The sequence below is a fragment of the Gopherus flavomarginatus genome, chromosome 9, assembly GCF_025201925.1.
Source record: "Gopherus flavomarginatus isolate rGopFla2 chromosome 9, rGopFla2.mat.asm, whole genome shotgun sequence".
NCBI lineage: Eukaryota > Metazoa > Chordata > Testudines > Testudinidae > Gopherus > Gopherus flavomarginatus.
The window spans coordinates 20,510,262-20,534,421 of NC_066625.1; the positions used below are offsets into that span (position 1 = coordinate 20,510,262).

Genomic DNA, 24,160 nt, shown 5'->3' on the forward strand with positions numbered 1-24,160 from the left:
GGTGGAGCACTTTGCATTTATCTTTATTGAACTTCATCCTGTTTACCTCAGACCATTTCTCCAATTTGTCCAGATTATTTTGAATTTTCACCCTGTCCTCCAAAGCAGTTGCAATCCCTCCCAGTTTGGTATCGTCCGCAAACTTAATAAGCGTACTTTCTATGCCAACATCTAAATCGTTGATGAAGATATTGAACAGAACCGGTCCCAAAACAGACCCTTGCGGAACCCCACTTGTTATACCTTTCCAGCAGGATTGGGAGCCATTAACAACTACTCTCTGAGTACGGTTATCCAGCCAGTTATGCACCCACCTTATAGTAGGCCCATCTAAATTGTACTTTCCTAGTTTATCTATAAGAATATCATGCGAGACTGTATCAAATGCCTTACGAAAGTCTAGGTATATCACATCCACCGCTTCTCCCTTATCCACAAGGCTCGTTATCCTGTCAAAGAACGCTATCAGATTAGTTTGACACGATTTGTTCTTTACAAATCCATGCTGGCTATTCCCTATCACCTTACCACCTTCCAAATGTTTGCAGATGATTTCTTTGATTACCTGCTCCGTTATCTTCCCTGGCACAGAAGTTAAACTAACTGGTCTGTAGTTTCCTGGGTTGTTTTTATTTCCCTTTTTATAGATGGGCACTATATTTGCCCCCTTCCAGTCTTCTGGAATCTCCCCTGTCTCCCATGATTTCCCAAAGATAATAGCTAGAGGCTCAGATACCTCTTCTATTAACTCCTTGAGTATTCTAGGATGCATTTCATCAGGCCCCGGTGACTTGCAGGCATCTAACTTTTCTAAGTGATTTTTTACTTGCTCTTTTCTTATTTTCTCTTCTAAACCTACCCTCTTCCCGTAAGCATTCACTATACTAGACATTCCTTCAGACTTCTCAGTGAGGACTGAAACAAAGAAATCATTAAGCATCTCTGCCATTTCCAAGTCTCCCGTTACTGTTTCCCCCTCCTCATTGAGCAGTGGGCCTACCCTGTCTTTAGTCTTCCTCTTGCTTCTAATGTATTGATAAAACGTCTTCTTGTTTCCCTTTATTCCCATAGCTAGTTTGAGTTCATTTTGTGCCTTTGCTTTTCTAATCTTGCCTCTGCATTCCTGTGTTATTTGCCTATATTCATCCTTCGTGATCTGACCTAGTTTCCATTTTTTATATGACGCCTTTTTATTTTGTAGGTCACGCAAGATCTCAAGGGTAAGCCAAGGTGATCTTTTGCCACATTTTCTATCTTCCCTAACCATCGGAATAGCTTGCTTTTGGGCCCTTAATAGTGTCCCTTTGAAAAACTGCCAACTTTCCTCAGCTGTTTTTCCCCTCAGTCTTAATTCCCATGGGACCTTACCTATCAGCTCTCTGAGCTTACCAAAATCCGCCTTCCTGAAATCCATTGTCTCTATTCTGCTGTACTCCCTTCTACCCTTCCTTGGAATTGCAAATTCTATGATTTCATGATCACTTTCACCCAAGCTTCCTTCTACTTTCAAATTCTCAACAAGTTCCTCCCTATTTGTTAAAATCAAGTCTAGAACAGCTTCCCCCCAGTAGCTTTTTCAACTTTCTGAAATAAAAAGTTGTCTGCAATGCAGTCCAGGAATTTATTGGATAGTCTGTGCCCCGCGGTGTTATTTTCCCAACATATATCTGGATAGTTGAAGTCCCCCATCACCACCAAATCTTGGGCTTTGGATGATTTTGTTAGTTGTTTGAAAAAAGCTTCATCCACCTCTTCCACCTGATTAGGTGGCCTGTAGTAGACTCCCAGCACGACATCACCTGTGTTTTTTACCCCTTTTAGCCTAACCCAGAGACTCTCCACACTTCTGTCTCCTATGTCCATCTCCACCTCAGTCCAAGTGTGTACATTTTTAATATATAAGGGAACACCTCCTCCCTTTTTCCCCTGTCTATCCTTCCTGAGCAAACTATACCCATCTACACCAACATTCCAGTCGTGTGTATTATCCCACCAAGTTTCAGTAATGCCAATAATGTCATAGTTGTATTTATTTATTAGCACTTCCAGTTCTTCCTGCTTATTACCCATACTTCTTGCATTTGTATATAGGCATCTAAGATACTGGTTTGATCTTGCCTCCCAGCTTTGCCCTGACCCTCCTTCCTCTCTGCCATTATAGCCCGTGCTCCTTCCTGTTTCCAACCCATCTCCCAGGTCTTGTTCCTCACTTACCTGTGGGCTTTGCTCACCTGTCCCCGTCGAACCTAGTTTAAAGCCCTCCTTACTAGGTTAGCCAGTCTGTGCGTAAAAACTATAACAGACTGTGAAAAAAAAATTCAAAAATCTAGTATGCAGCTTGGTCACAGACAATGCTGCAAATGTATCCAAGATGAGAAGAAATTATTTAGAAGAGAGTGAAGAGAGTCCCAGGCTAATAACACAGTTGCAGTGCTGATTTGATGTACCTTCTAGCCAAAGACTTTAGTGTTCCAGAAATAAAGGCTAATGTTGAAATTGCAAAATGCTTCCGTAACAACCACTTTGCAGCAGCTACTCTGAAAAAAATTGGGAGGAACCAAGCTAACTCTCCCACAAGATGTGCAATGGAACTCAGTAGTGGACTGTTTTTAGCACTGTATCAAGAACTGGCCTAATCTGATGACAGTTCGTGAACAAAATTGTGAAAAAATAGATGGCACTGTCACAGCCAACGTTCTCAACATTGGGCTTAAGAGAAATGTTGAACACATGCTGAGTACCCTGAACCCTATTTCTGTAGCCTTGAACAAAATGCAGGGAAATAGTTGTTTTAATGCTGACGCTGTTGAAATTTGAAAGGAACTGAGTGAGATCTTAAAAAGAGAAATATGCAATGACAGAGTTAAATTGCAAGCATTAAAAAAGCGAATGGGTCAAGCACTATCTCCAGCTTATTTTCTTGTAAATATTCTCAATACTTGGTACCAGGGTCAAACCTTAACTGCTGAAGAAAAGGACTTGACTATGATGTGGACATCCAGCAATCATTCCTCCATAATGCCAACTATAATAAACTTCAGAGCTAAGGGTGAACCATTCAAGGAATGTATGTTTGCTGATGATGATTTAAAGAAAATCACACCAGTGAACTGGTGGAAGTCACTTAAGCACTTGGATTCAAAGACTGTTGAAGTGATAATCTCACTTTTAACAGCAGTAGCTTCTTCTGACGGTGTAGAGAGAATATTTTCTTCTTTTGGACTAATTAATTCCAAATTGATAAATCGTTTGGGACCTGAAAAAGCAGGAAAGCTTGTTTTTCTTTTCCAGATTATGAACAAACAGGAAAATGAAGACAACTAAGTTAGCTGCAGAAGCCAATATTTTAAGTTTCTCATGTTGACTTGGCTGACAGTCAATTTTTTTTAAGATATTTCATTTAACAATTTTAGTTAAAAACAATTTTAACAAAAACAAACCTGATTTTAAAAAACTTGAATATTTAACTAAATTAAAAAATTAATATACTTGTTTTGTTAAAATATTATATGTTTGCTGTTGAAGAAAAAAATCCAGAATACATAATGTTGTTTTAGTTAAATAAAACAATTTAAATCTCTGTCTGGTGATGTTCTCTTCCTAATAAGAAAATCCTCCAAATATTAATGGTTAACCTGTTGAACTGGAGATAGTCACCTCCCAATGACTTCATAAATATCTGCTTCAATTACCTTTGGTAAATGAAATAACCAAACAATCCATTCATTTTCTGATATAGCTGTAAAACTTATCTGAAAAGTTTTCAAAATAAATCACTTAAAAATGTATAGTGTGTACCTTCTAAAAATGAAACCTACATTTATCTGTGAGTTGTGAAGAATATGTATTAAGGTTATAACAACGAACAAGAATGCACTTTTATGTAGAAATCCATGATTACTCCGAGTCTTCCTACCTAGTGATTTAAATCAAATCCACTCTGCCCTCTAGATCAAAAGGGGAAGGCAGAAAACTGTAATATTAGTTTAGCTGAATGGTGTGAGTCTGTGGGGGAGAGGAGGTGGGGTTGCTGTCATGAGGGCAAGGGACAAAATTTAGAAATTTCAAAATATATTTTGAACTTTTCGTTCTCAGAGAGAGTTCCAGTATGCTGCCAAAAACAAATATCACGTCCATCCACCCATCTCCTCAAAAACAACTCTTCAAAGTCTGAGCCATTTAGTTAGGGGTCCTTTAAATAAACTGCTTAACAGGTTCAAAAGTACATTTAAAGGTAAAGAATATAAACCCATCAGGTTTTATAAGTATGCTATGGCCTGTCACTAATCTTGTCTGAGACTCAGGGTGGATGAGGAGAAATCTTTTATTGGACCAACTTCTGTTGGTGAAAGAGACAAGCTTTATTCAGCTCTGTGTAGTTCAAAAGGTTCTCTCTTTCACCAACAGAAATTGGTCCAATAGAAGATACTACCTTTAGGCCTGGTCTACACTGGGGGAGGGTGGAATTGATCTAAGATACACAACTTCAGCTATGAGAATAGCGTAGCTGAAGTTGATGTATCTTAGATCAACTTAGAATCACTTACTTTGCATCCTCGCGGCCCGGGGTCGATGGCTGCCACTCCCCCGTCGACTTTGCTTCCGCCTCTTGCCGAGCTGGAGTTCAGCAGTTGACGGGAGGGCAATTGAGGGTCGATTTATCGCATCTAAACTACATGCGATAGGTCGATCCCTGATAGATGGATCGCTGCCTGCCGATCCGGTAGTCTCCTGGGACCAACATTGCTGCAACAGTACTACAAACACTAATTTTATCTGTCATTCTTTGTTATTTTAACTCTTTTCTATTTGTAGTAGTACTCTTAAATAATTGCCATGGAATACTCTTTTTAAGTATCTGGAATTTCTTTCTGTGAAACGCTTCCCATCAGGGTTCCCTGAGCAACTATCAAAAATGTTAGCGACTTGATTGATTGGGGTGGGGAAGATATTAAATACATTGCTATCTTTTTGTTTCAAATATGTCATTTTAGCAGTGTGCAAACTTGCTTTGGCAGCCTTAATCCTGGAAAAATCTTTTTGTGTGTGGTTTGTTTCCCCTGTCCCATCATCATGTATGTTCACCTCTTTAAGGAAAGGCAGTAAAGTCCTAAAACATGAATTAAGTATCTCCATTTGTTGTTAGCTGCTTTTCTCTAAAATATGTAAATCAATCTTTTGTTGCCACCAGATATAAAATGTAGAAAAGATCGGAAGAAGAAGAAAAGGGTGACACACATCATCTCATTTGATGAGGAGGAAGATGAACAAAATTTAGGAGATACTTTAAAGACAGCAGTTGCAGGAGAAAGCTCAGAAGAGAACTCAGACAAGTCATCAGCTTTTGTGTTACCTTCCTCTGAAGGCTCTCTTGTACAAAATTTAAATGGAAATCAGAATACCCATTTGTGGAAAAGTGATTCCATGTTTTTGAATGGAGAGTGTAGTTACCAGAAGCTTGATGTGAAGAGTATTGATGATGAAGATGTGGATGAAAATGAGGATGAGATATATGGAAAGATCCTGGGAAACAAAGGCGTAGAAGATGAAACAAAAGTTTCAGAAAAGTGAGTACATAGAGCCAAAACTAAACTGTCTATGCATTTCTATGTTGCTTCAAGTGCTTAATAGGAACAGGAAAATTAATTTGCCTAACCTATAAGATCCCTAAACTTTTACCTATTTTTAGAATCAAACTATAACTTACCCAAATAATTCACATGGTCAAAATGTCAAATCTGGTATTCTTCACTTGTGATTTCTGGCAAGGACCAGAAGAAAAACTTGTGAGATTTCCAGGAGTTTCCCTATAAGATTTCCAGCTGAGCTTTTCAGACTCAAGTTTCAAATAGTCATCCAAACTTTTGGATGATAAATTCAAACCAACCCTTACCCATTGGAGATTTTCCCATCCTTCGTATGTGATCACCTGGATTTTGGTTGTAAAGTAAAATGGTGTTTGTTTTTTAAATGGGAGGTTGGGGGAAACAAAATACATAGTTAAATGACACAGTTTTAATATTTTATTTTTTGAAATTGCATCCTCTATTCTTTTCCTGATCATGTTTGTCAGACTACTGGGCACTGACGGCGGAGAACAGGGCACTGCCCAGCCTGCATGCCTACTTTGGACCAGCCAACTCTTCTGTGAATCTGTGTTATGTTTGAAACATTTCTTCATACATCTAATCACAAGGATTGGGGTTGGGGATGGGGAACTGAGATACAATTATTTCCTAACATAACTCATAGCAACTTTTGTCTTGAAAATACTGTACAAAATGAATATATATTATATTTCAAAGAAATATATGGTGGGTAGTGAGCTGTGTTTTATGTGTTTTTATTTAGGCCATATGAAGGGAGCACATGCAATTCACAGATATGCACTTGGACTCCCCTGCAGATCCTGAATGATAATTCAGATATTCTGTTTCCTGTCAGTGCTGTTGGTTCTTACTCCCAGATTGGTAGGTATTTACTATTATCTAATTTCAATAAATTGCTCTAGTTCTCTACTGTGTTGAAACCATGTTCTGGAATACTATAATTTTTATACAATTTGAGTGCTATCATTCTTGATAAACACAAGTTCATATTCTACCTGTATGTATTTGATTTGACATGCTATCAATTCTACATGCTTCTCTTTATTAGTGATTGTAATACAGTAGCTATGTATTTATATGAACTCCTGAATCTCTCAAATGGGCTTTAACCAGCCATATACTGGAATTTGGATTTTAAGTGAATGGAAAAAAACTCCTCTTTTTAGCTATAAAATATACTTGCATATGTTTTGGCATATATTGTGTGAACGTCAAGAAGTCAATTCCCTTTTTATTGTCCACCGCATTTTCAGCATGCATTCTGACTCGATTAATGTTCTGTTCATATCCTCTGAATACTAACTTTGTGCATTACACAATTTATTTAAACAATGAGGAGTCCGGTGGCACCTTAAAGACTAACAGATTTATTTTGGCATAAGCTTTCATGGGTAAAAAACCCACTTCTTCAGATGCATGGAGTGATGCAGGCATAAATATATATTGGTACATGAAAAGAAGGGAGTTACCTTACAAGTGGAGAACCAATGTTGTAGGCAAATTCGGTGGTTGTGGTCCTCTCCCAATAATTGATGAGGAAGTGTCAATACAAAGAGAGGGAAAATTGCTTTTGTAGTGAGCCAGCCGTTCCCAGTCCCTATTTAAGCCCAGATTGATGGTGTTAAGTTTGCAGATGAATTGTAGCTCTGCAGTTTCTCTTTGAAGTCTGTTTTTGAAGGTTTTTTTGTTGAAAAATGGTTACTTTTTAAAATCTGTTATTGAATGTCCAGGGAGATTGAAGTATTCTCCTACTGGCTTTTGTATGTTACCATTCCTGATGTCTGATTTGTGTCCATTTATTCTTTCACATAGAACTGTCCAGTTTGGCCAATGTACATGGCAGAGGGGTGTGGCTGGTGTGGTTGTGTCCTACAATGGTGTCACTAGAGTAGATATGGGGACAGAGAAGGCAACAAGGTTTGTTACAGGGATTGGTTCCTGTGGTGTGGTGTATAGTTGTTGGTGAGTATTTGCTTCAGGTTGGGGGCTGTCTGTAAGCAAGGATTGGCCTGCTTCCCAAGGCCTGTGAGAGTGGGGGGGTCATTTTCCAGGATAGGTTTTAGATCGTTGGTGATGCTCTGGAGAGGTTTTAGCTGGGGGCTGTACATGATGCCCAGTGATGTTCTGTTATTTTCCTTGTTGGGCCTGTCCTGTAGGAGGTGACTTCTGAGTACCTGTCTCGCTTTGTCAGTCTGTTTCCTCACTTTCCCGTGGTGGGGGTGGAGGAGTATAGTAGTTTTAAAAATGCTTGATAGAGATCTTGTAGGTGTTTGTCTCTCTCTGAGGGATTAGAGCAAATGCAGTTGTATCATAGAGCTTGGGTGTAGACAGTGGATCGTGTGATGTGTCCTGCCTGGAAGTTTGAGGCATATAGGTAAGTATAGTGGTCAGTAGGTTTCCGGTATAGAGTGGTGTTTATGTGACCATCACTTATTTGCACTGTAGTGTCCAGGAAGTGGATCTCTTGTGTGAACTGGTCCAGGCTGAGGTTGATGGTGGGTGGAAATTGTTGAAATCCAGGTGGAATTCTTCAAGGGCCTCCTTCCTGTGGATCCGTATGATCATGTCATCAATGCAGTGTAAGTAGAGGAGAGGCTTTAGGGGATTAGAGCTGAGGAAGCGTTGTTCTAAGTCAGCCATAAAAATGTTGGCATACTGTGAGGCCATGCGGGTACCCATAGCAGTGCTGCTGACTTGAAGGTATAAGGTGTCCCCAAATCTGAAATAGTTGTGGGTGAGGACAAAGTCACAAAGTTCAGCCACCAGGTGTGCTGTGGCCTCATCAGGGATACTGTTCCTGACAGCTTGTAGTCCATCTTTGTGTGGAATATTGATATAAAGAGTTTCTACATCCATGGTGGCCAGGATGATGTTTTCAGGAAGAAAACCTGATAGTTGGTACAATTTATTTAGATAATTAACTAAAAAACTGAGCTAATGGAGGATGGACATAGATCCATGCAGCACATGGGTTGTCTTGCACATTAATTATCTTGCTGATGCCAGAAAATGTGTATGTTTTTATTATATTATATATTATAATATGACACATCAGACATACCGGGGTGATGTGGAAGAGCAAGTTTCTCTGGCATGTCTTCCAGTGTGGAAAGTGTTCCAGCTGAGAGGTTTTCAATAATCAGTGGGCTAAGTATACTTGCCATCTTGAAGATTATTGTGGACTCAAAATGAAATACCTTAATGGTTTCAGTGAAAATGTTTACAGTAAAAGCAACAAAGAATCCTGTGGCACCTTATAGACTAACAGACGTTTTGGAGCATGAGCTTTCGTGGGTGAATACCCACTTCCTCAGATGCATGTAATGGAAATATCCAGGGGCAGGTATATATATGTGTGCTAGCAAGCAAGCTAGAGATAACGAGGTCAGTTCAATCAGGGAGGATGAGGCCCTGTTCTAGCAGTTGAGGTGTGAAAACCAAGAGAGGAGAAACTGGTTCTGTAATTGGCAAGCCATTCACAGTCTTTGTTCAATCCTGAGCTGATGGTGTCAAATTTGCAGATGAACTGAAGCTCAGCAGTTTCTCTTTGAAGTCTGGTCCTGAAGTTTTTTTGCTGCAGGATGGCCACCTTAAGGTCTGCTATAGTGTGGCCAGGGAGGTTGAAGTGCTCTCCTACAGGTTTTTGTATATTGCCATTCCTAATGTCTGATTTGTGTCCATTTATCCTTTTCCGTAGAGACTGTCCAGTTTGGCCGATGTACATAGCAGAGGGGCATTGCTGGCATATGATGGCGTATATTACATTGGTGGATGTGCAGGTGAATGAACCAGTGATGGTGTGGCTGATCTGGTTAGGTCCTGTGATGGTGTCGCTGGTGTAGATATGTGGGCAGAGTTGGCATCGAGGTTTGTTGCATGGATTGGTTCCTGAGCTAGAGTTATTATGGTGTGGTGTGCAGTTACTGGTGAGAATATGTTTCAGGTTGGCAGGTTGTCTGTGGGCAAGGATTGGCCTGCCACCCAAGGCCTGTGAAAGTGTGGGATCATTGTCCAGGATGGGTTGTAGATCCTTGATGATGCGTTGGAGGGGTTTTAGCTGGGGGCTGTATGTGATGGCCAGTGGAGTCCTGTTGGTTTCTCTCTTGGGTTTGTCTTGCAGTAGGAGGCTTCTGGGTACACGTCTGGCTCTGTTGATCTGTTTCCTTATTTCCTCGTGCGAGTATTGTAGTTTTGAGAATGCTTGGTGGAGGTTTTGTAGGTGTTGGTCTCTGTCTGAGGGGTCAGAGCAGATGCGGTTGTACCTCAGTGCTTGGCTGTAGACAATGGATCGTGTGATGTGCCCGGGATGGAAGCTGGAGGCATGAAGGTAGGCATAGCGGTCGGTGGGTTTTCGATATAGGGTGGTGTTAATGTGACCATCACTTATTTGCACCGTGGTGTCAAGAAAGTGGACCTCCCGTGTAGATTGGTCCAGGCTGAGGTTGATGGTGGGGTGGAAGCTGTTGAAATCATGGTGGAATTTTTCCAGAGTCTCCTTCCCATGGGTCCAGATGATGAAGATGTCATCAATGTAGCGTAGATAGAGAAGGGGTGTGAGTGGACGAGAGCTGAGGAAGCGTTGTTCCAGGTCGGCCATGAAGATATTGGCATATTGTGGGGCCATGCGGGTGCCCATAGCAGTGCCACTGATCTGGAGATATATATTGTCATCAAATTTGAAATAGTTGTGTGTAAGTATAAAGGCACAGAGCTCAGCAGCCAGTTGTGCTGTGGCATCATCAGGGATAGTGTTCCTGACAGCTTGTATTCCATCTGTGTGTGGGATGTTTGTGTAGAGAGCCTCTACATCCATGGTGGCTAGGATGGTGTTTTCTGGGAGGTCACCAATGCATTGTAGTTTCCTCAGGAAATCAGTGGTGTCGCGGAGATAGCTGGGAGTGCTGGTGGCATAGGGTCTGAGTAGAGAGTCCATATATCCAGACAGTCCTTCAGTGAGAAAGGATACTCTGATACTGTTTACAGTAAAAGATCTCATAGCAGGAATTTATAGTTGTCTTCACTAAAAAAATATAAAAAATTTCTTTTGAAATGTTGAACTGTTCACTAAAATAAAATTATTTAGAACTGGAATTTTGGAATATTTATTGGTTAGTAGAGGTGTGCCTGAGGAGGAAAGTAATAAAAATATTTTAAAAGTAGCAAAAAAAAATAAGTATGCAGTCTTAAGTGTGTGTAGATAACAGTAAACAACAGCACACTTGTTTGTGTTGAGGTGTGAAAGGGATACAGAGCACAGGCAGAGAACTGTCATTTTGAGAGCAACGAATTTATGTAATTCTCCTGAGTCATAAGCTTGGTTAAGGATGCTATGACAATGCTCTTCCTGGGGTGGGGGGTCGGGGTTGGAAGCAGGGGTTGGAGGGGGAGAGAGAGAGGAGCATCTTAAATTCACAGTTAATAATGCATGATTGTTCAGGAGGAGGCACTTCATCAGTTGTTGGCAGCTTTCTTTTGACTTCCGTGAGCCCAACTCTGAAAGGTGCTGAGCACTTTCTTGAGATGTATTGAACAGTCTTCAGCTTTCATTTACATTAACAGGAGTTGAGGACTCTCTGTACCTTGCAGAATCTGGCACTATATGAATAACTAAATTGTACACAGTATATAAATTAAGAGGACTTGATTCCCAATCCTGTCAGGTGCTGAATATCCTCTTTTCCGTTGCAATTAATGCAGGCGCTGCTCAGCACCTCAGAATATGGGAGATGTGAATAAACGTCTACCTAAACTATTCAAATTTAAAAAACAATATCACTTGTCTAAAAGTGGAGATTGAAAGGTCAAGGAGTAGCAGGATGCCACAGATGTAAAATTGCCTAATGCAAATTTTAATGTATTGTTGTGGAACAAAGCTTTGGTTTCTGATAGATGCCTACCACAGACACTTCCAAATCCTGAAAAGCCTAATCTTTGAAAGACTTGAATATAGCTGATTCAAAATAATTATATGCATACTTTAGTATTATGTTACAACAGTAAAATTACAAGATTAATCTGTGCAACAGGCGATGGTTAAATTTGTGTGTATAAAACTATAATGAATCTTCTCAAAAATAGAATTCACTGTTGGGTTGAGGCCAAGGAATATAAAGCTTCAGTTAAAGAAGAAAAATTTTAGGCAGATACTAACTAGAGAAAAATATCCTATAACCAAAGTAACATGTAGTTGGTTTAATACAGGAATATACAAAATATGGCTGTTTGACTGAATGCTATGTCTCAATCTCATCTGCTGGGTGCGTATGATAGCCCATTCTCTCTCCCCACTCCCCGGCCATAAAGGTCTATGGAGAACTGAATTCTCATAGCAATTTACGTATTTTTCATCCTCCAATATCTACAGTAGTGTTATTTAGATGTTAGAGGAGCCAGGGAGAAAATACAGGATTTCCGTAGGGACTGAAAATGGATTAATTTGGATATACAGTAACTCCTTGCTTAACGTTGTAGTTATATTCCTGAAAAATGTGACTTTAAGTGAAATGATGTTAAGCGAATCCAATTTCCCTATAAGAATTAATGTAAAGGGAGCGGTTAGGTCCCAGGGAAATTTTTTTGCCAACCAACACCCCCCCCCCCCAAGTTTTAAGCAAACAATTTAATATTGTACACAGCGATCATGATTGTGAAGCTTGGTTGAGGTGGTGAAGTCAGAGGGTGGAAGAGGGTGAGAGATTTCCCAGGGAATGCCTTACTGCTAAATGATGAGCTAGCTTTTGGCTGAGACCTCAAGGGTTAACCCATTGTTGTTATTGTAACCTCACACTCTACAGGGCAGCATGAATGGAGGGAGGGAAGACAGCGTGGGCCGACAGAGACACAGTGTGTGAGAGAGGGAGAGGGATGCGCATTGGCCCAATAGGTAGGCTTACCTCACTCTGAGTACGCTGCCTTGTTAAGTAGATCAGCAAGTTGAGACAGCAGCTGCTGCTGCCAGGAAGCCCCCTCTATACTTAGCCCTGTCATGTCCCTTCACTCCCCCTATGGAGATGGGGTAAGTTGGGTGCAGGAGCGGAGGGCGGGGAACCCAATGACATTAGCTCCCCTCTCTCCCCCACTTGCACAGCAAGCAGGAGGCTCCTGGGCGCAGCTGCAAGGCAGAGGGTGGGAGCTGCACATGGCAGTGGGGGGAGGGACAGCTGAACTGCCAGCAATTGATAGCCCGCTGGGCAGCTTCTGCACAGGGAACTTAGGGGAGGAGGGAACTGATAGGAGGGCTGCCAGTCCACTCTGGCTCCAAGCCCCCACCAGTTAGCTCCACTGGGCTGCTCTTTCTGCAAGCAGTGGACAAAGCAGGTGGCTGCCAAACAACGTTATAAGGGAGCATTGCACAACTATAAACGAGCATGTTCACTAATTGATCAGCAACAAAACAAAGTTAACCGGGATGACTTTAAATGAGGAGTTATGGTACTCTGAGATTTAAATTGAAAGTCCCTGGTAAGGCTAGCTTTTATTATGGGCCCTTAAAACTACCAAATCAGATGTACATAACTAACAATGTCGTTACTTTAAGATTACCATTGTCTGTTAATGTCTATGTTCCTACACCTGTGCTTTCATTTCCTTCTGCACCATTCCTAGTTTTTATGTTACTGCCCCCTTCATCTTTCTTACACTTTTATTTTCACTCCTATCCTGTTGCCTTCTACAGATGGAACACTCTCTCCTTGCACCCATGCACACTCCACCCCAAAACCCATTTCTTTCCAGAATCCTTTTACCAACAGCATTAATCCCTTACAGCATCATTTTTCTGAATGATTATGATCCTGAGATGATATGGAGCACCAACTCCAGGGCAGGGAGTGAGTCTGTAAAACTGTGTACATTAAAGATTCTTTATTTTGCCATAATGTGTCACCAGAATATATAGTTTGTTTAGTTACTTGGCTAATTGTTTCATAAAACAACATGTTTGTTTGAATGTGTTCTCTTTTTAATGATTACTTAACAATTCAGCTGCATTCCAAATATATGCAGTTCAGAAGTAAAACCTTTCTTCTGTTTTGAATCTGCTGTGTATATTCCCATAGTTTTTGAGAACCATTAATTGATGAGGGAGATAAATGGGCAGTGTTTCTTAGAAAATTTTCTGTATCATTATGGTGGTAAAAATCAAAGAATATAACTTGCAAAGAGTTAAGTAATGTTGTACTGCCCTCTATTGTTGTTTCATATACTTGCAACTAATAAAATATCAGTAGTTGAATAGTTGTATGCAGTGTTGTAGCTGTGTTGGTCCAGGGTACTAGAAAGACAAAGTGGGTGAGGTAGTAGTATCTTGTATTGGACCAATTCTGTTGGTAAGAGAGACAAGCTTTTGAGTTTGCACAGAGCTGTTCTTCAGATTTGACTCAGGCCTGAAGAAGAGCTCTAGCTAAGCTCAAAACCTCGTCTCTGTCACCAAAAGAAGTTGCTCAATAAAAGATACTACCTTGTCCCAGTAGTTGAATAGAGAAGAACCGAGCAGTCCCTTTTTTGTACATTTAATAAGAATTGTGAGCCTCAAACCCCTATCAGCAATCTTTCTGAGTTTTTAAATTTGTCTTTAAATTTTGTACCAGGTTTCAGACCAAAACACCCACAGAGAGAAACTATTTTGTTTGCTAATATAATTTAATTTATTTGATTTCTTTATTTGGTTTTGCCTTTGTTTAGCTGACAACACTGGAGTTTGGTCTGTGACAAACAGTTGCTAATTATTCTGCAATGGTGGGAGGAAATATTTAGTGTTTTAATTGATTGGAAAATAGGGCAGTATTATGAAAAGATTGTTATTAAAGCATACTGTTTGGATTGTTGCAGCACTGATATGGTATATACTAACATCCTAATATTTTATCTTGATTTATAGGCTTATTACAGTGATTAGAATCAAGGCTGATATAACTTTGAAATTGTTACAATATACTTTTTCATTAATTTGTGAGGGTACCTTGACTTCACTTCTTATTGTAACGCTTCAAGGATGTGTCAAGACACATCAAGTCTACATGTATTGTGAGGTAGCACAACTTGGGTTGAAATTCAGTTGCTTGGAAACAAAGTGGAAAGTTCAGTAATGACTCTACCATTTTAAAAAACAAACAGACATGCCCGTCCTTATTCAACCCAACGTCACTGTCAAAACATTGTCAACTTTCTCTCTCCATTTTTTTTTTTAAATCCAGTACTGTTTTAACATCTGCCTCTAGGTTTATTTTCTGGTAACTTCATTATTATAAAATATATTTAGGATATATGCAGAAAATGTCAGTGAAATATGACTAAATTTTTGTTTCACTTGAACGTTTTATAAGGGACTGAATGGCCCATGGGGCTGTTAAATAGAGACAGCCTTTTGTATGTAGGATGATGGTATGAATATGAATTAATTATTAGGGACATAAAATAGTCAGTGTTAGATGACTTAGAAAAATTAACTTCTTAATATACAGAACAGATACAGTATGAGGTATAAACTTTTCCACACTGACCCATTAATGTCTAAACCCTGACACGATGGAATGACCTCTGGAAGTGAATGGTTTCTATGCTTATTTAATCCTCATGTTTTGTATGAAGACTGCCAGCAAAGATGTCAGTTGTAATAGTGGGTTTTAAATTTACAAAATGTCAATTTATGACTGGATTTAAACCACCAGTTCACTTCCCACAGCTCTCAGTTTGTGATGAATATCAAACTCATCAGGATTTGTGATATTTCAGGGAAGACATTTCCTCAGAACTTTGAAACATGAAATTGTGACTGTAAAAATGTCAGCACACTAAATGTAATATGACTAAATCTAAAATTCTCAGAAGCACCTAAGTCTCATTGACAGTCAGTGGGGCTTATACACTTACAAGCCTATTTCCTTTGTGAAATTTTGATTTAGGTGCTTTTGAAAATTTTACTTACCTTACTACCTTTATTAGTTGCAAGTGTAATGGAAAACTGTTACATTTTGCTTATTTTGTATGTCGTTTGATTTTTTTTTTCATTAACTAATTTATGTCTTGTGCATGCTACTTTAGGTAACCTGGAGAATGGAGATGGGCAGGAAAGTGCTGTTCTTGCAGTAGAACTGGCTCAGAGAGGATCTGAACTTCCTTATAGGTAAATCAGAGTTAGATTTTCTAATTATAAAACAGAAGTACTTAATGGTAAACAGGCACATGCAAAGTAAAGTTGACACCCAAGCCATAATTACTCAGTACTCGAAACACACCACTAATCAGATTAATGCTATAAACATCTGGAAAGACAAATGCCTAAATCCATATTTCCATAATCTTCTTAATATTTTATATGATCTCTAATGATGCTAAAGGAGTCATATCAAATGGTATCTGGACTTCATCTGGAAGTCATTTTTGCACCATATACTAGTCTTATAGTGTGTCTGTTTGAATAGAAAAATATTTTCAGTATTTATAAATTAAGATTAATGCAGAAATTTTAATTTTTTTAAAATTTCAAATAAGTTTGGATTAAAATAAAGGTATTTTGCTCTTTATGGCTTCAGCATGTTACAGTTACATGTACACCTGGTGAATAGAATGTGGTCATTTGATCATTTCTACTTCTACAAATTTTGCTTATTAGTCTTTGAATTGAGCATTTTGTGTTCCTTCGGTTAATATTAATGATCTTCTGTCTTACTAGAGTGGATGTCAGTCCTCCTGTTCAAGCGAATGCTTTAAGCAATATGTTGCCTTCAGCCACTGTGCCAGAATCAATGACAATTAGTAAGTACTTGCTTAAACCATTTAGACTGACAGTATGTGCTTTTCAGAATTAGCTTTTCAAGCTCTACTGATAGTGTGCGGCCTCGCTTTCTTTCTCTCTCTGAGATGTTTCCTGTGAGGCAAAGCCTTTGCTCTGATGAACACACGTTACTTCTCTTTTGACCTGCTGGCTATCAGTGGGCATGAGAGTTCTGAGATGGTTCTGAACCTGCAGTTCTCAGCTAGTGTTACTGTGTTGCCAATGTGACACCAGCCTTTTTTCTCCAAAAACTGCTCAAAATACTGTCATATTAGAGATGTCTTTAACAATTACCAGAATAATTGTTTAATTTGATAAAATACCACAGAAGAGCTGGTGGAGAGCTGACCTTAAGCAATATTTTTTGTTGAGATACTGTTCATTTTGCCTGACATCTAGTCAGAGCAGAAAACCCCTCTACTCCTCCCATTGCCACTCATTCTATTCATTTGATATGGAAAATACTTCAATCCTGCCATGGTCACAAATGTGACTCTGACTCCTCTCCATATCTCTCCCATATTCCCACACGCTGCAGTGGAGTTAGAAGGGTTAACAATTCTGAGGCTTGTTCTCCAGGCTTTATTATTCCCCAGTTACTTACGAAGGGCTCTGCAGGCGGCTTTCCAGATGGGCTAGTGGACAGGGCCTACTTCCTCAAACTTCGTCTTTATAACAGTATTTCATGATCACATTCAGGAGGAGAGAAATAACAATCAAATTTCATCTGCAAAAATGTACAGTAGGTTCTGCTTAATAGCAGTGCTGATATTAGCAGCATCCAGTTAATGGCAGCATATTGTGGGGAACCAATCTCGTGCTATTAACATTAATGTTAATAGAATTTGGATATCAGCAATGGCATACAGCTTGTCAGTAAGGCTAAGATTTTACCACAGATAGTTTTAGTAAAAGTCACGGGCAGGTGGAAGGAAATAAACAGAAATTAATGGAAGCCCACAACCCTCCCCGCCCCGGACTGAGCCCCTCCGAGGGGGAGTGCAGCATGGCTGAAGGAGCCGGCAGGGGGTGGTGGTGCTGGTGCGGAGTGGCCAGAGGAGGAGCTAAGGGGGGGGGGGGGGCGCCTTTTTTATGTTTGCTCCCCCTGCACTTAGAACCTGGCTACGCCACTGGAGGGAGGTGGCTTCCCAAGCCCTATCTGAGCAACCCCCCAAACTTCTCAAAAATTATCATCAGAAGCAAGCTTCCCACAAACCAGACCACACCAATTTAAAGTGGTACCAGACCCTGCCACACAGGAAAATGATATAAGACGGAAACACCCTATCACCTGTGGGTGAACACTTTTCCCAAAGCAATCACTCTATGTCTGACCTATCAGTCCTCATCCTCAAAGGAAACCTGTGCAACACTTTCAAAATACAAGTCTGGGAGCTTAAATTCATTGCTCTGCTAGACACTAAAAGTCATGGACTGAACAGAGACGCAGGCTTTATGGCGTATTACAGCAATCTGTAACCCACTAACCCCCTCTTTTTGTCCTGTGACTGCAGAGATGTTAATGGACCACTTTACCATGGATGGTCCCTTACAGTATGTGCTAATTACTTATGTTCCACCTTGTATTTTGCTGTGATGCTGGGCATACCTTTCCCTGACCTGAAGAAGAGCTCTATGTGCCCTGAAAGCTTGTCTCTCTCAGCCACAGAAGTTGGTCCAATAAAAGATATTACCTCACCCACCTTGTGTCTCTAAGTATTAGTTGTGTATCATGTTCATGTTGTTTCTAAAGTAAATTTAAATGTAATTATTTTATTACTTTGGCTGAAATATAGAAAGTCAAGCTGGAAACTGCCTTCCTGCATTATTTTGTGAATTGTGGATTAGGAGCTGTAATATTTATAGCAATATAGAACAATTGGTCACCACTAGGGGGAGCAGTTGGTCTTTGAAATTGATTTCCAGCCTATGTCCAATTAATCTACTATACAATGAAAAAAGTTAAAATTGACTATGATCTGCATTTCAGTGATTATTTAGCCTTTTCTGGTTATGATGAAAGCTAACATTTAACATTAAAATGAATTTCCCATTACTGTATTTTTTGTTTGAGAGAAGAGATAGATCATAGTAAATAATTTTGTGTGTCTGTTCAGTAAATATTTTTTGTTTTCAACATTTTTCTTAAGATGCGACTGATTAGTCATGAATAATTGTATAAATATTGATAGCAGTCTACGTTTTTTGTTAATGTTCAACTCAGATGTTTTCTTTTTTAGGATTTGTTGTTATAGGTCTTTAAGTTTTATTGGCATCTGTACTGGGGGTGTAGGGAGAGTTCAATATTACAGAAAAGATTTTTAGTGGCTGGCTTTTGCTCGTTATAATCTGCAGAATGGTTTCTAAACCGTGAGGATTCTAGCTTGTTGCATAGCAACACAGTTCTAAACACATAGCAGACATACAAAATGAAATAGAATAGTGCAGTAATAAAAGCCATAAGGCCTCCAATGACAAGTAGCTTTCTACAGTTATATTTTCAAAGATAACAATTATAAAATGAAACATGAGTTGAACTCAGTTTTGTTGCGTATGCTATATACTGTCTCTATTCCACTTCCTTTTCTTTTGATCTTATAGAACCAGCCTTATCTCTGTTCCCCTGACATGCAGTCTGGTCAGTGATGGTATGAGAACTGTGTTTGCGATGTTGCGTTTGTAAAGCAATGTGTATCTTAACAGCATCTGCATCATAAGTGCCATATAAAAATTCCCCAAACCCTATAAATAAATAAATAATTTTAAAATAAACACCATGGGTGAAATCCTAGCTCCATTGAACTTAGTGGCAAAACTTCCTTTGACTTCAGTAGGGCAAGGATTTCACCCCATATATTTTCAGATCACATTTGTAAACTTTTTTTCCCTTTACCTCCAACTCTGTGTCCTCCTTCTGCTTTCATTTTTAAAAAATTTGAACTACTGTTTAATTCTATAAAACATTTGGGAACAATTCATGTGAAAGACACTATTTAGAATAAAGCTTATATTTTGTAAAGAGAACAATGCAGATGGAACCTCACTGAAGTAGTGTAGCTCTGTGAAAGCACAAGGCTCTGCTCTTTTCAGGATCAAGGTCCAAGGTGGTTCTGTATTTATTTTCCGCAAAAGGGTCTAATCTTAAAAAATATATAAATGTAATGTCCAGTCAAGCTTTTTAAATGAGAAAAATACATTGTTTTCCTTCCTGTCATTCATATAGGCATCTCTATGGAAAGTGAGAATATCGCAAGTCTTAAAGAGCACTTTTGTAGATACTAGTATAATAAAAATGTGTGCTAGGCAGAGGTGCTTCCACAGTGATCAAAGTGGATCTGATTCAAGCCTTTTCCTGTTAGTGTACTATGTTCAAATTTTTTCCATGCAACTCTTCTTCGGATTCAGATGTAGGTAATTCCTGATGATAAAGATCTCTGTTCCTAGTTTATTATTATTGTCCCCCCCATTTTTTTAAATTGTACTTGTCTGTCACTTTAGAGTCAAGGTGGGTGAGCTGATATCTTTTATTGGGCCATCTTCTGTTGTTGAGAAGGACCAAGCTTTTTGAGCCACAGAGAGCTCTTCTTCAGGTGTGGCTTGAAAGCTCCTCTTTCTCACCAACAGAAGTTAGTGCAATAAAAGATATTACCTAATATATGGAGATATACCTATCTCATAGAACTGGAAGGGACCCCGAAAGGTCATCTAATCCAGCCCCCTGCCTTCACTATCAGGACCAAGTACTGATTTTGCCCCAGATCCCGAAGTGACCCTGTCAAGGATTAAACCCACAACCCTGGGTTTAGCAGGCTAATGCTCACCTACCCTGTCTTGCTAATATCCTGGGACTGAGATGGCTACAGCTGCACTGCATACTTTATATCACAGACAGAAATATGTTTGTATCCGTAGTTCTGACTGACAGAATTAAGGTGAATATTCCTTCCCCGACCATGTCTTCTGCCTTTTCCTGCAGAGGAGAAGAATCATGCTAACACAAGACTCACCATGTTCATTTTTGGGTTCTGTGAAACTGAAACTCATTCCAAAGCTTTCCTTTTTGAAAGGATTCTCAAAGGGAGCCCTGTTCTCTTGTAGCAAATGTTAACATACAGTTTCCTTCTGATTGTATTGCTAGACTGTTTTTTGTAATCATTCTGGCACTTGAGTGTTCCAGCATACTTTTCACTAGTTTCTAAAGTTGGCCTTAAACACAAAAGACAAGGAAACTTGAAGTAGAGTGCATCCTTTAATACAGGGGTGGCCAACCTGTGTGCACGTGTATTTTTATATAAATTTATATACATAAAAATATCCATGCACACATAATCATTATATAAGTTATAATGTATATTTATTATACATTTATAATGTATAGTTAACAATAATAACAACTTAATATTTTACTTAGTAGGAATTCTGGCTACCTTTGCTTTCAGCAATTCCCTTGAAGATTGGTTTGTGTTCAGTTGTGCTCACATGCAGCAGTTGTCTGAAGTGACTGTCTGTCAAAACAGATCGGTACTTGGATTTCACATTTCAGTGTTGATGATAAAACAGCCTCACAAAGAGGCTAAGGTCGAGGCAAACATAGAGATTAATTTTAGGGCTGCCCCTGTGATGTTGGGGTATTTATCCTTTGGTACAGATTTCCAGAAAGTAAGGGTCCCCTCTGTCTTCTGAACAGATTTCAGTCTGTCATCTTCCAAAAGTTCTATTATTTTCATCTGGGATGTTGCTTCATCAGTGACTAAAGGGGGCTTCAGACAATCGGCTTCAGCACTAAGAGGGTCAATCAGAAATCTGATCTGAGGTATTTTCTGCTGCAAATCTTGGAATCTTTCCTCAAAACTGTCCTTAAGATCTTTAATCACACCGCATACCTCATTGTGCTGTTTTGGGGGTTCTGCTGCATCTTCTTTGATCTGGCTTGAAGTTGTGATATTGAGGAAAAGTGTCTGCTTGCCCTCAAGCATTTGTCTGTGAAACAACTGCAGTTTGTTCATGAACGCAAATATGCCTTGCACTAAATCAGACAGCAACCGGAATTTTCCTTGTAAGTCCACCTTTAGTTTATCCAAATGCAGCATGTCTGCAAGAAATGCCAAGTCTAGAACCCATCCATGATCTGTAAACTCGGGGTGTATTTTGTGCTTCTCCTCCATAAAATTTTTTACTGGTTCCTGGAGCTCAAAAAAATGGGAAATGACTTCACCACAGAACTGTGCCATTGAACTGCACAGTGAAATGGCAAATCATCACGGGAGTGGTCTTCATCCAGTTCTTCAGTTAGATTTTGGAATTTCTGTGATTGAATGCATTTGAGAGAATGAATTTCACAATATGCAAGACAGGTTTCATGATGTGATCAAATTTGAGATTTTTAGATACCAGTTGCTCCTGAGGAATAATACAGTGAAATGTCCAAAATTCGGGAAAGCTGTTGTCAAGACTTACAATGCCCTACTAATCCATTCGCAGATCCCCACATGGATGAAGCCCATCTGTTGCAATGGCAGTGTCTGTCTGTAAAGGCAAGTGGCTTTTCACAACTACCAACATCAGCACCTTTAGATCTCATCCATGAGTTCTGTCCTTTAGTGACATGATATCAAGAAGTTACAAAGCAGTCGTCAGACACAGTGTGGACAAATACCGATAATAAGGTTTATCCTGTGCATGGCTCGACTCATCCAAAGTGATGCTCTGATATTCACACTGCTGAAGTTGTGAGTGCAGTTGCGATTCAATGTCACTGTTCAGGCTGGAGATTCTCTATTCTATTGTGTGACGTGAAAACTGTAGGCCAGAAATTTTCTTCTGTAGATTCTCGTTCTCTGGTGACAGGATTGAAATCACATCAGTGAGGCATGTTTTTATACGCTCTCCTTCAGAGTAGGGCTTTTTCACATGGTCTGTGTGCCAGGCCACATAATAGAAGGCTGACGTTACAGTCTGCAATTGGTTGGCAAATCAGGTGAAGAAGTGGTTGATCAAAAACTTGTGGGAATTCTCGATCCATATGTGGATGGCTAGAAGCAAAATGACACTGCAAGTTTGAAGATTTGAACTGAGAGATACACATCTGGCAAAGAAGACACATGGCCTTACCATTTACGTTCAGTGAAAAAGTACTTATTCTCCCACTCCTGTTGGAAGCCTCAGTTTTCATCTGTGTATTTTCTTTAATATTTGCAGTTGCCTTCCGTTGTTAGATGGTGTAAGAAACATTTTGATTAAAAATTTCAACACCAGCTAGTCACTGTGTTCTTTATTCAAGGAGACAGTGGTGCTGGTCAGGAGGTGCTGGACACCTGGCTCTATCCCAGGCCCGACCCCCACTCAACTTGTTTCCCCAAGTCCCCACCCGCATCTCCCACCCTGTCCCCCAAATGAGCTGAGTCCTTGCCCCCATCCCCCAGAGCCGGGAAAGAGCTGGTCGCGGTGGGCAGGAGGTGCTATGGGAGGGAGGGGGCAGCATGCCACGTCTTCACTCTTTCCGCCCCCCCCCGAGCCTCCTGAATGCCACGAAACAGATGATCACAGTGGGTAGAAGGCATGAGGGATGGAGGGGGGAACTGATAGGGTCAGCACCCACCATTTTTCCCCCAGAGTTGGCTCCTAGTAGGAGCTGCATATTGTCTTCTGAAGAGCTGCGTGCGGTTTCAGAATCACAGGTTGGCTACCCCTGGTTTAATGTTTCTAAAATTTTCTCGTGCATCCTCAGAAAAGCCTGTTACCAACTTTCATTCATGAACACTTGCTGAGTTACTAAAATCACCTTCTGCTTTTTCAACAGACATGTTGTTTTTCAGAACCTTTCAATTTTTTTTTATTCCCCTTTTACTAAGGCATTTTGCTATCCACTAGCAAAGGCAGACAGTATTGTACCAGGTGCTTTGCACTGAAATCTATCATAGCTGGTAGTGACAAGTCTGGATAATGTGTACAGAATATTAGTGCACAAACCCTTCATGGCAGATGTTCATGTAGACTCCGTTGTGAACGCATCCTTTGAGCTCAGTCTTCTGATATCAGATGTTACTAATCTGTTAGATATTTTTTTTTGAGATAGAGGAAACTCCTGTGTAAATTTACATTAAGAAAAGAGAATGAGAAGTCATTCCCAAGATTGACACTACATCAGAAGAATTGCTGAGACTAGCTCCTTGACCTGAGGATCTTTAGGTGTACATTGGCAGATGATTTCATTTACAGCTCATTTTCCTCAGGAGCCAATTGCAAATTTTACTTATTTGATCTCTTGACTAGACAGTGAAAGAGTTTTTAAGATCATCAACTAGTCTTGGAGATAGCTACGAAGACATACTTCACATACCGAATACGATGTGACATCGCAGTTGGCAATTTGTAGCCCACATTCTTGGTGAGATAGCTATTTAGAATTGACACATTTCTCAACTATGAATCTTGTATGTGAAATTATTGGAATATTTTAAAAAGTAGATATCAATACTCATCAGTTATCCAGCAATTTACACTAAGTATAATTTCAACATAGAGAATTAATTGTTGACTTTCCTTATGAAAGGACAAATATTTTTACTAAAGGTTTTTTTGAGGATGGCAGAAATTTAACATGAGGACATTATCTGATCCTCAGCAAGATGTTTTAATTTGACCAATATTAGAGCACAACTCTTTACATTCTTGCTATTACACAATATAAACTGTTAAAATACTTTTTGTTTCGTACAATTTAAAACAATGTCTGAAAAGTTTTTATTTTGAAAAATTGCTTTTCTTTTTATGCTGG

At 39.6% G+C, this 24,160-nt stretch overlaps 1 protein-coding gene across 9 annotated transcripts in view; it reads left to right on the top strand.

Moving 5' to 3' along the window:
* SNX29 (sorting nexin 29) overlaps positions 1-24,160 on the top strand; it is a 443,704-nt gene that overhangs the window by 35,956 nt on the left and 383,588 nt on the right. For all 9 annotated transcript variants that reach the window (XM_050967714.1, XM_050967715.1, XM_050967716.1 and 6 more), the window contains 4 exons: positions 5,192-5,567; positions 6,352-6,470; positions 15,651-15,732; positions 16,282-16,364. In XM_050967714.1, the coding sequence (XP_050823671.1) occupies positions 5,192-5,567; positions 6,352-6,470; positions 15,651-15,732; positions 16,282-16,364 (660 nt within the window). The remainder of the gene's footprint in view (positions 1-5,191; positions 5,568-6,351; positions 6,471-15,650; positions 15,733-16,281; positions 16,365-24,160) is intronic.